The 14,569-nt window shown below is 34.9% G+C and overlaps 1 protein-coding gene and 1 long non-coding RNA gene across 3 annotated transcripts; both read left to right on the forward strand.

Moving 5' to 3' along the window:
- The first annotated feature begins 570 nt into the window (after positions 1-570).
- Positions 571-2,334, forward strand: LOC139850052 (uncharacterized). Its single transcript, XM_071839647.1, has one exon. The coding sequence runs from the start codon at positions 571-573 to the stop codon at positions 2,332-2,334; it is 1,764 nt and encodes a 587-aa protein (XP_071695748.1).
- A 7,827-nt stretch (positions 2,335-10,161) lies between these two features.
- LOC139850374 (uncharacterized) lies at positions 10,162-12,953 on the forward strand. 2 transcript variants are annotated; one of them, XR_011760011.1, is made up of 5 exons: positions 10,162-10,394; positions 11,023-11,162; positions 11,894-11,974; positions 12,061-12,198; positions 12,539-12,953. It is a non-coding gene; the product is annotated as an uncharacterized lncRNA (long non-coding RNA). The 2 variants fall into 2 exon arrangements; XR_011760010.1 differs by lacking the exon at positions 10,162-10,394 and having other exon boundaries at positions 10,755-11,162.
- The last annotated feature ends 1,616 nt before the right edge of the window (positions 12,954-14,569 follow it).

Below are 14,569 nucleotides of genomic sequence, written 5' to 3' on the forward strand. Positions count from 1 at the left end.
CCTATGGTTTTTGAAATGCATAGTGATGGTCCAATTTTTAACTTCGGTTTATTTCTGCTGTTAACCTATTACATGTGCTTAGCACATGATGGGTAATTGTGTAATTGATATGACTTTCATCCGTTGTAGTCACGTGTGGATCATGTGATCTGTGTTAAATGAAATCACGTGCCTCTCACGTGATAGCTGCTCCTTCTTCTTCAGCTTAGTTTCAGCTAAGAGCTTTGACTTTTGCATTGACCAAGCAATTGAATAACTGAATTCAGTTATGGATTCGTTAGGATGTTGTCAAGTAGCCGCTAGTATACATACGATCATTGTAGTAGTTGTTGATTAGATTTTCATTGTGTAATTCACTCGTTCTATCTCTCAATTTCAGTGTAAACAGTTCCAACATTTGTACATTTCAATTCCAGATCTTATTCTACTATTTGAGATCTCTGTTGAATTGTCAGGTTTAATTTCGATTATTCTGTAATCCTAATTAATTAGATCATATCAATTGGTATCAGAGCGATTTCCTGGTGAGATCGATCTAATTCCGGCGATTTTTCAGGCTAAATCATGGTGATGGCAACACGAAGCTCGCCGATGGATGAAGGCACTAAAGAATTCATCGCAGAGCTGGTAAACGCATCAATGGAGTCAGTTAAACAATCAATCACTGATGTAACAACACAACTCAGTAGTGTGCTCGTACAACAGAATTATTTCACAAAAGAGTTACAGAAAATTAGGACTGGAGAAAGTGGTAGTAGAAGAGGCTCGTTACAGTTAACTAGGCTCACCAAACTTGATTTTCCAAAGTTTGATGGCGATGATGTCAAGGATTGGTTGTATAGGTGCAATCAATTTTTATGTATTGATGATATAGAGGAAGAAGATAAGGTGAAGGTTGCATCAATTCACCTGTACAAGAAGGCTTTACAGTGGCATCAACAATACATCAAAACTCAAGGAGAAGATGTGGACTGGATCACTTATCAAGCAGCAATAGTTAAAAGATTTGGCACCACAGTGGATGATCCAATGGCTGAACTCAAGCATTTGAAACAAACTGCATCTATACAGGAGTATCAAGATGCGTTTGAAGATCTGTTGAATAAGGTTGATATAACTGAGAAGCAAGCAATTAGCATGTATTTGGGAGGATTAAAGAAAGAAATTGAGCTGCCAGTTAGAATGTTCAAACCTAACTCGTTGGAGGATACCTTTTGTTTAGCAAAATTGCAAGAAGATACTATTGAAGCTACAAAGAAGAAGGTTACTCCTATCTTGCCAACACCTAGATCAACCTATAATAGTTACCAGTCTAGAAGTGTAAGTCCAGCTACTCAAGCCAACACTGTATTAGCTTTGCCACCTGCACCTTCTAGGTTAGCTTTACCTGCACCAAGGGCACAAAATCAAAGGAAACAATTAACACAAAAAGAGTTGGAAGATAAAAGAGCAAAGGGACTGTGCTTTTACTGTGACCAAAAGTACATTCCAGGTCACAAGTGTACTGGGCAGCTGTACTCATTAGAAATCATTTTAGATGAGGAAGAAACTATCAGTGATGAAGTAATGGATCCAGGGGAGTCACCACAACCTACTGTACTTGAGGAAGAGGCTGTACATTCACCACACATTTCATTGAATGCACTCACAGGCACAACTGCATACCAGACTAAGAGAGTTTGTGGAAAGGTACAAAACAAAACCTTACATATTCTCATAGATTCAGACAGTACACATAATTTTTTAGACTTGGATATGGCCAAGAAATTGGGTTGTAATTTGAAACAGATTAGGCCTATGACTGTTAAGGTACCTGGTGGAAATCAAATAGTGAGTACTAATGAATGTACAGGGTTCAAATGGAAGATGCTTTTCGAGGTCTTTGTGGATGACATGATTGTCATACCACTAGGTGGTTGTGACATGGTTTTAGGCATTCAATGGCTTAAACCTTTAGGGGATATTGTATGGAATTTTGATAGCCTGCAAATGGTGTTTAAATATGGAAATAAGAGAATGGTGTTAAGGGGTACAACTAAGAAACCTGTACAGTGGATGGATGGGAAAAGATTAGGGAAGACCATGGATCATCAGGAAATACAGTTATCATCAATGACTTTATGTGTGTATCCTATTGTTCATTTTGGTATGATTGAAGCTGTACAACCAGCAGAAGGTCAACAACAGATTGTTACTCAATTACTTGAAGATTATGTTGATGTGTTTGAAACACCAAAGGGCGTGCCACCTAAAAGGAGTCATGACCATAGAATTCCACTAAAAGAGGGTACTATGGCTGTCAATATCAGGCCATATAGACATCCACCAACATAGAAGGATGCTATAGAAGTTATGGTGGCTGAGTTGTTGGATTCTGGGGTAATCAGGCCAAGTCACAGCCCTTTCTCTTCACCAATTGTTATGGTAAAGAAAAAGGATGGTAATTGGAGGATGTGTGTTGACTATAGGGAGTTAAATAAACACACCATCAAGGACAAATTTCCAATACCAATCATTGAAGAATTGATTGATGAGCTGAGTGGTGCAACTATTTTCACTAAGCTTGATCTCAGGTCTGGCTATCATCAAATAAGAATGGATGAAAATGATATTGCTAAGACAGCCTTCAAAACTCATGAAGGTCATTATGAATTTTTAGTCATGCCTTTTGGGCTAACTAATGCACCATCTACTTTTCAAGCTCTCATGAATGAGGTGTTTAAACCCTACTTGAGAAGGTTTGTTTTGGTACTCTTTGATGATATACTCATCTACAGCTCATCACTGGCAGATCATGTGCAGCACTTACAGCTTGTGTTAGAGGTAATGAGGTCTAATACACTATTTGCTAAAATGTCTAAGTGTGTATTTGCTACTTCAAGGGTAGAATATTTGGGACATGTTATAACTGCACAAGGTGTTTCAACTGAATCATCTAAAATTGAAGCTATTAAGAATTGGCCATTACCCACATCACTCAAACAGTTAAGAGGGTTTTTGGGGCTGACAGGGTATTACAGAAGGTTTATAAGGAATTTTGCTAGTATAAGCCAACCACTAACTCAACTCTTGAAGAAAGATGGGTTTCACTGGACTCCACAAGCCACAATTGCTTTTGAAACACTTAAAACTGCTATGCAACAAGCTCCTGTTTTACAACTGCCTAATTTTGATATGGAATTTGTTGTTGAGACTGATGCATCAGATAAAGGTATTGGTGCAGTTTTACAGCAGAATGGTCACCCTATTGCTTTTTTGAGCAAAACCCTGGCACCTAGGCATCAAACCCTTTCTACTTATGAAAAGGAATTTGTAGCAGTTATCCAAGCTTTGGAAAAGTGGAGAGGTTACTTAATGGATAGGCACTTTAAGATTAAGACAGATCATGTTAGTCTTAAGTACTTATTAGATCAAAGGATCTCCACTCCAACTCAAATGAAATGGTTACCTAAGTTGTTGGGGTATGACTATGAGATAATCTATAAGAAAGGGGTTGAAAATGGGGCTGCTGATGCATTGTCTAGAGTTAATTGTGGAGCTCAGCTTTGTCAAATGATGATGACTACTATTCACAGTGATATGCATCAAAGAATAATGGAAAGTGTTGCAAAAGATGTTGACTTGCAGTTACTTATCAATCAGCTTGTGCACAATCCACAGACTTCTAAACACTATGTGTGGAAGGATGGACAGCTTAAAAGAAAAGGGAGGTTAGTTGTTGGAGCTGATGCAACCTCGAGGCATGAATTGATCCTTCACTACCACCAAGACTCTAATGGTGGTCACTCAGGGGTTCAATCCACCATCCACAAGTTAAATGCTATACTCTACTGGAAAGGTTTAAGGAAGCAGGTTAAAAACTTGGTTAGAGAATGCCTTGTGTGTCAAAAGAATAAGTCTGATCTAGCTAGTTATCATGGACTGCTTCAGCCATTGACTATACCTACTCAGGTTTGGACATACATTTCAATGGATTTTGTTGAAGGGTTACCTCTTGCACAGGGTAAATCTGTGATTTTAGTGGTGGTAGATAGGTTAAGCAAATATGCTCATTTCCTACCTCTGGCTCATCTTTTCACAGCCACTCAAGTTGCTGACTTGTTTCTGAATCATGTTTACAAGCTTCATGGGTTACCCCAAACCATAGTGTGTGATAGAGATAAGGTCTTTATTAGCTTGTTCTGGCAAGAATTGTTCAAGTTACTTCATGTGAGCATTCACATGTCAACTGCATACCATCCCCAAAGTGATGGTCAGACTGAAGTGGTGAATAGGTGTCTGGAGTGTTACCTTCGATGTATGACAGGTGATAGCCCAAAGGCATGGTTACAATGGTTGCCTTTAGCTGAATATTGGTATAATACCAATTATCACACCTCTACTGCAACAACTCCATTTGAAATTGTGTATGGGCAACCACCACCTACTCCTATTTTGTATACTAAGGGTGATAGTAGGGTGGAATCTGTGGATAGAACCTTAGCAGCTCGTGCAGAGGCTATTAAGTTGTTGAAGTTTCATTTACAGCGTGCACAGGATCGTATGCAACATTTTGCAAACAGACACAGGAGTGACAGGCAATTTGCAGAGCATGATTGGGTTTTGTTGAAGCTACAGCCTTATAGGCAGATTACATTACGTGGTGAGAAACAGCACAAGCTATCACCAAAATATTATGGCCCATTTCAAATTCAAGCTAAAATAGGGGCTGTGGCTTACAAACTGATATTACCTGCAACTTCTCAGATTCATCCAGTGTTTCATGTTTCCCAACTTAAAGCTTACCATGGCGTGCCCCCATCTATTATTAGTGATTTGCCCCAATTGGATCCAAATGGGCTAATTGCTACTCAACCACTTAAGATTTTGGACAAGAAAATTATGAAACGCCATAATCGGGCTGCAGTGTATTTCCCGGTTCAGTGGTTGCATGGTAACACCGATGATGCAACTTGGGAATTTAGTGATGATTTCATGCGCAGGTTCCCTGATTTTGTGATTTGAATTTCATTCTTGAGGGCAAGAATGCTTTTAAGGGAGGAGTATTGATATGACTTTCATCCGTTGTAGTCACGTGTGGATCATGTGATCTGTGTTAAATGAAATCACGTGCCTCTCACGTGATAGCTGCTCCTTCTTCTTCAGCTTAGTTTCAGCTAAGAGCTTTGACTTTTGCATTGACCAAGCAATTGAATAACTGAATTCAGTTATGGATTCGTTAGGATGTTGTCAAGTAGCCGCTAGTATACATACGATCATTGTAGTAGTTGTTGATTAGATTTTCATTGTGTAATTCACTCGTTCTATCTCTCAATTTCAGTGTAAACAGTTCCAACATTTGTACATTTCAATTCCAGATCTTATTCTACTATTTGAGATCTCTGTTGAATTGTCAGGTTTAATTTCGATTATTCTGTAATCCTAATTAGATCATATCAATAATCTTATGCATAGTATATTTCCATTCCATTCCATTATCCATAAAAAAAAAACTCCAAATCGTAACTTCCTTCTGTACCCATTCAAAGCCACGATATTCAAGTGGCCGGTTGTTTGGGGCGTCACTGCGTTCACCGGCGCTGTTGGCTCCTTCAAGTCACCGTCATTTTCCCCCAATTTGATTCAGCATATATATATTTATTTGATCTTGATTTCTTTACTTGATTGCGTTCATTTTTTATTTTGATGAAATGTATATTTTTCAGGGGTAAGGGTGGATATCACATTGATTTGGTACCAGCCCCTAGGATCGCGACAAAACCAATAATAAAAGGTACTGATGTTTCTACATTTAATTTAGAAGGTGTCTATTATTATTTGTTTATACTTTTGATACTTGACATTGAAGGTGTAACCAGTCTTTGGCAACTAAAGTTTACAATGAGTTCGAAGCTTGACCTTTTTTTACATGCGAGTATTCTGTGCTTAGACGGTTGAGTTCTTAAAGTGTATAATATAATATATAATAACTATTTGGCTGGACGTTTGAACTTTGAGGTGTTATTAGTACAATGATAATGATAATATCAGCAATATGTTGGTCTTCTTCTCTATCTTGATGTGGCAGGTCAGCTTCTTTTACTTTAGCCATGGGTTTGATTTATATGATTATGATTATACATCTGAGATAATTCAATGGAAGTAGTGTTCAATGCTTAACTTGTTATTTGAAAGTCATTGCAAAGAGCGCTTGACAGAAGGCTATATCTTCTTCTTTTTTTTTTCTTTTTTTTTTTTTTTTTTTTTTTAAAAAAAAATTGCTCCAATGGGCCATATTGCAACATCTCCTACCGATGAGGATAAGGATAATAACTCTTTTAAAGAAGAATCTGAACTAAAAAGACTTGGGACTACCGTTTGCACTAGTGTTTTTCTTCTTTTTTTTATGTTTGAATATCGGTGAGTTGAATATCGTGGCTTTGAATGGGAACAGATGGAAATTACGATTGGGAGGTTTTTTTTTTTTTTTTTTTTTTTTTTTTTTTTTTTTTTTATGGATAATGGAAATGGAAATACACTCTGCATAAGATTACACAATTACCCAGCATGTGCTAAGCACATGTAATAGGTTAACAGCAGAAATAAACAGAAGTTAAAATTGGACCATCACTATGCATTTTAAAAACCATAGGGACTACCGGTATAAGTTTAAAAAGAAAAGGACTACCAGTATAATTTTGGGTAAAGCACAAGGACTAATAGTATAATTAACTCTTTTTTCTTTGTCTATAGTTCTGTAATTAAAATACAACTAGGTATGTGGTCCGCGCTTCGCGGCGAATATTGGTACGCCTTTATGATCTCTTAGCAATGCCTAACAGTAAAAGGAAACTATTAATTAAGTAAACCACATGGTTTACAGAAACATATATCAATATATATTAGCTTCTACTAAATGTGGGAAATAAGCAAAAACAGCTTCCTCAAAGTTACTAAGGTAACAACAGGAACAATTATCAGATATTCGGATGAAAAGATTTGCAACCTTAATGTTGATGATTAGCCTGCCAATGTACCAACAATAAATGTACATTACTAATTTAGTCAACAATATGCTTTATAAAACCATATAGGCATATGTAAATCGATATTAGTATCTACCAAAGTATAAGCAAATAGTCAAAGCAAAACACTAAAACCAACATACGCACAACTAAGGAAACATGTATCAAGAGTTTTAGAAAACGTAAATATTGTCTTATTTGATACGCAACTTTATACATTAGTACTTAATAATGTACACTATAATTAAATTAGTGTAGGCTTCCAGAGGAGTAAATACAGTAAAAAAAAAAAAAAAGAAAAAAAAAAACTATTTGGGACACAAAAAGAGAAGATAATGAACTAAACTTACCTGCCACTCATTTTTCTCTAGGACTTCCTCATATAAAACCGGTAGCAAAACACTACTGTTGTTGCTATTATTACCAGGGTCTAATATATGAACCAACACGATGAGTAATTAGAGTAATAGATATACATTTAACTTAGAATTTAACTTAAGTTGTTCATAAAGCAACATAAAAGCTATTACAGTAGCACCTCTACCTCTTACAACCAAGAATAATAGAGTAACTAATAACCAACATCACTAACAAAATTCGTACATGTTTACAATCATGCATAAAATTCATACATGTTTACAATCATGCATAATAGTATGTATCATAATAAATAATTGCTCCCAACTTTCTATAAACAACTTACTTATTTATTAAAATCTGAGTTACAGTTCTGAAGTTATGGTTTTAAAAACTGGCCAACAGCTTCTGCTGTTCCTGTACATCAGCAACCCAACAGTTGCAGATTCCCTTTTTAACGACCCAAAAAAACGTTTAAACTCGACAAAGCCAAACGTAGCATATATCATTTTGAAGGTAGTCGAGAACACTTTCTTTCCCAATTATTAATTTCCATCAAAATGTAACCTTTATTAACTTAAAAGTCCGTCTAAATGGGCCGAGAGTCATTTTGACACTTCCACCAAAAACTATAAAATTTATCGTTGATGACTCAAAATCCAATCCGGATGACCTGAAGTTTCATTTTTCATACCACAAATCTAAAAGGATATATTGGACATTTCGACCTGTTGGTAACTTCAAATTCCCAAAATTACGCATATGGGTCAAAATAGGTCCTTATGACTCAAATAGGTTAAAATAGGCCCTTATGACTCAAATAGGTCAAAATTCCCACCTTAACCCAAAAGGTGGAAACTAATTAGTATATGGGTCAAAATTTCCATCTTAACCCAATAAGGCCCTTGTGCAACTAATATGATACGTTTCTTCAGTTAGTATATGTATTGTAGTTCATTATGAACCTAAATACGATATTCTTATAGTTGTAACGTACTTATTGGACATTTTCTGAGATGACAACAACGGGCCAATCAAAACGAAATCAGCAGTACCCAATTGTTCACCAGAAACATCAGCACTATAATTACCCCCTTTTTGTCTCTTTATCGTTGAGATTATACTATCAAAGACTTTATGTCACAAAAGAAAGGATAAAAAAACGTACACCCACATAGGCAACAAAATAGAACAAATAAGAAAGCAACACAATAAACATACAAACTATCTAAAAATAACCTACAGAGCAACATACATTACCTCTTGCAAGAAAAATCAGCCACAACAAATTTGATTTTCAGTCAAATAATGGAAACACAACATGTTAATAACAAACACTAAGCAAATCATAAGTATCACCACATAATATCCAAATAAAAATGAAGGCAAACAAAAATGATGGTCACTTGAAACACATCCACCGCATTTTAAGCTATATCAACAGTCATATGAATTTCAGCAATTTATGTTACAGTTAATAACTAAAAATCGAAAGAAAGTATGAAACAAAGAACATAAAACTTAACCACAACTCGAAAATCAAAAGATACACTCTAAAATCGACCTCTAAATTCCACCCAAAAAACAGGGGGGAAAAAGAAACCTACCTAAATCGGGTTTGTGCGAGCGGTGATGATGGCATGTAGATCGGATGAGATCGTTGAAGATGTTGCTCCGGACAAATTTTGTTTGTAACTGATGGAGAAAATAAAAATTGGTGATAAACTTTGAGGCAGGGGAGGTTTCTAGAAAGTGTTTAGGGTATATAGCAACAGTGTGGCATGAGTGTAGAGAGTAACAGGCAAACAGTGCGTAATGGTCCTTTTAGCCATTAGGAATCCGGGGTTAAATACGCAAATTAGTGTGTGGTGTAATGTAATTTATCGCATACAATTTTGATCTATATAAAAAGATACAAAATCTCCAAATTATTTCAATTAGAACTGATTTCGGTCATCGTGCAACATGGGCAGCACAAGGTGTGTGCCTATGCTGGCCGACTTCCTTTTTGAAGATATATTAAGGTAATTAATATATACAAACAATCATATTATACTTCAAAGTTTGTTTATTAAGCCAGAAAAGTACCATGGTGATATCTTACTTCACGTATAAAATAATAACTATTAGTTATTAAATATTTAATAGTGAATGTAAAGAATTTGATCGATCTGTTTTTCATATATAAGCTAATACTTATGTATGAATTTAAGATTTTGTGTGCATCAGTGTTCCAAATCGTGATACAACTAGACCCACCATGTTCAATTTCTTAATTTATCCAGGCATCCGCTTAACTATTTTTCATACATTAGTTATTTATATTGTAGTTGTATATTTGTATTACTTATTTATCAGTTACTTATAATTTGACATAACATGGATATGGGTATGAAAAGTCATATCAGATCATAAAGAACATTATAAGGAGCATCTATAATCTATGTGGTCTAAAGAACATATCTTGAATCATCTCTTATTTAATTTCAATATCATAATCTGATTTGTTATGCCTCTGCTATTTTTGATGTTGTTATTAATTGAGTTCGTTTGATCCTTGACTACATTAAATGTGTGCTATTTAACGGGATATTGCAGCTGGTCATCAGTCACATACACTACAAAAATTTAGTGAGATTATTTACATATCCTTCTTTAGTAAGTTTTAATTTTTATACTTTTATTACATTCTACAATAAGTATAACAGCCGAGCTGAATGAACTTCTGTCTTTTTGCTTCATGTGTATTTACCTTTCCTTACATGCTTCCACTTCTCCCTGGCAAACCTTCCAGCGATTTCTTTCCCCTTCTAACAACCAAACATTGGGTTGTCGTCTTCGTAAGCTGCTGCCGTTATCGATGTTTACATGGGTTTCTAGGTCACCTATTAAAGGTACTGCTCTACTTCGTATCATTAACTGTAACCACTACCATACCTGCACCTTCCCATTCTTTCAGAGTCGGTGATGAAGACCGTCAAGTGCGATGTGCTCCACGAACGATTCTTGGACTTTGATACGATCGATAAAAAGGTTAGGGTTTTGCCATTCTTTTTGGGTCAATAATCGACACCAGTAGGGTTTGAAAGGTAGGGTTTCATTTTCTGGTTTCTTGCAAATAGTGGGTTTGAATTGTTTCAATCGTTTAATTAACCTTTCATAACAAGTTATTTTAAGGTTGGAAGTTAGGGTTTTATCAGTAATTGGGGTGTCAAGATGTGATGGAATTCGAACCGGTATGTCGTGTCATTGCTGCTACCTGTTTACTTGCCGACGGTTGTCACTGTTCCATCTCCGTTGTTGCTTTGTTTCATCATTTTTTGTCATCGTCAATATTACATATCGTTTAGGTCGGATTTTGGTTACTGCTTTTTTTTTTATTTGTTAATAAACTCTATACTTGATTAAAATTAGAATAAATTTTCCGAACTTTATATATATTTGACGGAACTGTTTAACTTCTAATCAAAACTAGGAGTGTCCTTAGGGAGTAGAGATGACCTTCTACATCTTTCTGGACCAACGGAAGATGATTTGGTGATGCAAACTATTTAGTAAATTATCTGTCACACATTTTTGTTGCTGCCACTTAATATCATGTTGCAAGTGTTGAGGGCTATTTACATAATAATGTGTATTAATCTGCTTTGTATTTCTGTAGGATGATAAACTTTGTTGACAACGTAATAGCTTAAACTTTATGGAATGAACAAGCACCACAGTTCGACATGAAGACTTATGAATTACGAAAAAGACCACTGATAATTGCCACTTCTTCATGTTGGGTCAGTGAATACAGAGGTACACTCTAGCCAAAAACATATGTACACATATGTATCTTAATACTTGCAGCTACTATTATTGCTGCTACAATCCAAACAAAAAAATACCTAAATAATTCTGTAGGTGCTCAACTCAAAAAATGTCTAGATGTATTTCTTCGTTTGAACCATAGTACTTCCCCTTGGCATCAGGAAATGAGCTTTCAACTGCCTTTAAATATTGTTTGAATACTAATGTGATCGTCGATATTTACGGCGCTACTGCTACTGTTATTTGCTATTGTCTATACATGCATCATTGATTTATTATAGTGGAATAAACATAGATAACTAATGAATAAAAAGTTATAGCCTTAGTTGTGTGTTAACCTAGAAAAGTTATATAATTGATTTAGGTTGAGATAGAGACCCTGATCTTAAACACAAGATATTTATAATATATGTTAACAAGTGACTAATTTGTTGTTTTTTTTTTTTTTGGTTTTCTTATGCTTCATGTAATGTTATTGCTAATTGTTGGGTTTGAAAACGGCTGCGCATATGTGGTTGGTATACCTTTTGTGTTAGCATAGTTTTTGAATCATATTTAATCCATTTATCCGTGAACCTGACCTGTACTGAAATGTTCAAATAACCTGTTTCGATCTGTACCCATTTTGATTTTCTGCCTTTCCGCCCATTTTATCACTGATTAAATACTTTCATACTTCATAGAAGCTACGCTTACACTATTCTTTGGTTCATTAACAGATATGGGTAATCAAGCCAGAAGGGATTTATTGTATTCATGTTTATGATTTCAAAGAGGCCGTCTAAAATGCTGCTGTTAAGGTTAGATATTTAGATTGAGAAACTTAAGAGTTCAAAGCAACAAAACATGACATAGCAAACTGAATTATATGTATTATCTCTTATAGATATATAGCTGGTCAGGAAAAATGAAGAATGTCCACACCATGCAGTCGTTTTAGCATACATATGAGTTTTATACATGAAGTATAAAGCTTAATTTTCCCGTTCCACAAAATACGTATCGAGGTCACAAACATTTAAATGTAAGTTAGGCTATTCCGGTTCTATCTTATCTGAAATGGGTAAACTTTAAATTTTATTTATGTAGCTTCTTAATTTGTTTCGAAGGAAATACAATACTCTTGTAATAATAGTGTTTCAACAATCATGATTAATATGCTAGCTCATTATATCATTCGTTATTTACTTCGTCTAATTATGATAAACTTTTATGGAAATGGGTCAAAGTGGGTTACATTTGCATTATAACATGTCATCCAGGTTATATTTAAAATTTAGAAAGTGAAACTCTCTAAATGGGTTGTATAGTCAAATTCTCTAAATTATTACACCTATTGTCTTAATACTGTTCTTTTGTTTCAGGACGCCAACAGGCTTTTGTTACCGACTACTAGATCCGCTATTTGCCAATCGAACAACACACAATGACAACCTACTGTAACTACAAAAAAATATTCGAAAACTAGCAGCGAAGCGCGACGGACCTCACTCTAGTTACTAATATTGGACTGACGGTGACTTGTATCCAAGCTTTTTCATGTGTATCATTGAAATTGAGCAGTTAAATGTGGATGACACGTATAAGCTATATTCGTATGGTGGTACGAAGATGAATATATTACTTTGTATTTGGAAGAAGGCACAATGTACTATAGCTTATTTTTATAACCTTTTTTAAAATATTATATTGTTTAATGTTTATTGTTTATAAGAGAATAAGAGATGGGCTGTTAATTTGAGCTCTATTGACAACTTTACTGTAAAGTCATTTCTAGAAACCTAGACAACTAGTACAAAGTTTCATGTATGTTTGCTTTTTAATTCATACAATTGCTGGAAAGTATACTCTTTTTTATCATTAATCTTCTGTTTTAATTGCTCTTGGAAACAAGTTCCAGTGTAAATTGTTAGGTAATTGGTGTCCGGTAGCTCATGATATGTACATAGTTATTGACTTATTGTATTCCACAATTGTAGCTTCTTATAGATCGTAAATGAAACGGCTAAATTTCACACCATTTTTTAACAGCCGTGACACGGGCTCAAAATCTAGTAAGCATATAAAAACTATAATTAAATATCTTCATGAAACAATACATTATTATTGTAACAATTTAACGTGTATATGTCTATATAATAAGAATAATATTGTACTTTTTGAATGGATACTTGTGATCGAAACATACGTTCTGAAATACGTACTTGATAACTACACTTTCATACGGAGCAATAAACATTACACAAATTAATAAAATTAAATTTTACTACGGTACTTTGTCCGATTGTAAATGTCCATATTACAAATTTTGGTTGTTCACTATTTTGGATTGTTCTGTCATATACAAGTACAATGCTTATCAAATATCCAAAATATATTACATTCAATACAAATGATATGCCACCTATTCCATAACTTATGCTAGCTGGAACACTCCGATAATTATCCGTTAAGACCATCTTTATCCCTGAAGTGGATGATGGGCGTGTTGCTGGGTGGGGTGGGGTGCTTAATGAGCGTGCTGCCATACCGGTGTGTAATGGGGTGGAGTGTTAAGTGACGTGTTGGGTGATGTGTTAAAATCTGATTGGAAGTTGGGTGAAAAGGGGGATAAAAACTAATTAAAAAATGGAGAAAAATGCAACACGCCTCACAAATATTCGGTGCTCACTTGAAGCACGCCGCCGTAATTTTGGTCCAACATGCCGCGCTACGGCGTGTTTGCCGGCGTGTTGGCCAACACACTTCCGAGCACGCCACCGTTAAAGGTGGTCTAACAGTTAAAACCTGTTTGCATTCAAAGCATTCCTTCATGTGGAACAAATTAAATGCATTAATTTCATTATAATTCTCTCATTTTTGTTAATTTCTCAAATTAAAATGCTTGACTTCTCACTTAATAATACCCTTCGGCCAAGAAACCCAACTCTTCGATTACCCAATTAAACACATTATATCGACAATTATCAATAATAGTTAACACTTAACACTAACTTCCTTTTAAAACATAGAAAAGAAGCATTCAATATTTTTTTTTATACATATTCTCAATCTCTATAAGTGACATTTAGGCATTAATATGATAATTGCTTTTAGCACACGTTATGCTACCATTAAAAAAATATGATTTCATTTGATGGACGGTAACTTATTTGCCATTTAACAAAACAAAACAGATATTCAAATAATTAGATAATAAGTCATTAAAACATTCTAGACTATATTATATATATACATATTAGTTAAATACCCGCGATTTCGCGGAGTTTTTGAAGGGTGAAAACATTTATTAATATCATATTATATTGTATATATTTGTTATTTTACTTTGAATTTGGTTATCTAAACAATCTAACAATAGAAGATGATTAATATGAAGTTGATTTTCCATAAGA

Source organism: Rutidosis leptorrhynchoides, chromosome 5 (assembly GCF_046630445.1).
Source record: "Rutidosis leptorrhynchoides isolate AG116_Rl617_1_P2 chromosome 5, CSIRO_AGI_Rlap_v1, whole genome shotgun sequence".
NCBI lineage: Eukaryota > Viridiplantae > Streptophyta > Magnoliopsida > Asterales > Asteraceae > Rutidosis > Rutidosis leptorrhynchoides.

What these genes read in the sequence shown, in the direction of transcription:
- LOC139850052 (XM_071839647.1), top strand. Translation starts at nt 571, where the DNA reads ATGGCAACACGAAGCTCGCCGATGGATGAAGGCACTAAAGAATTCATC.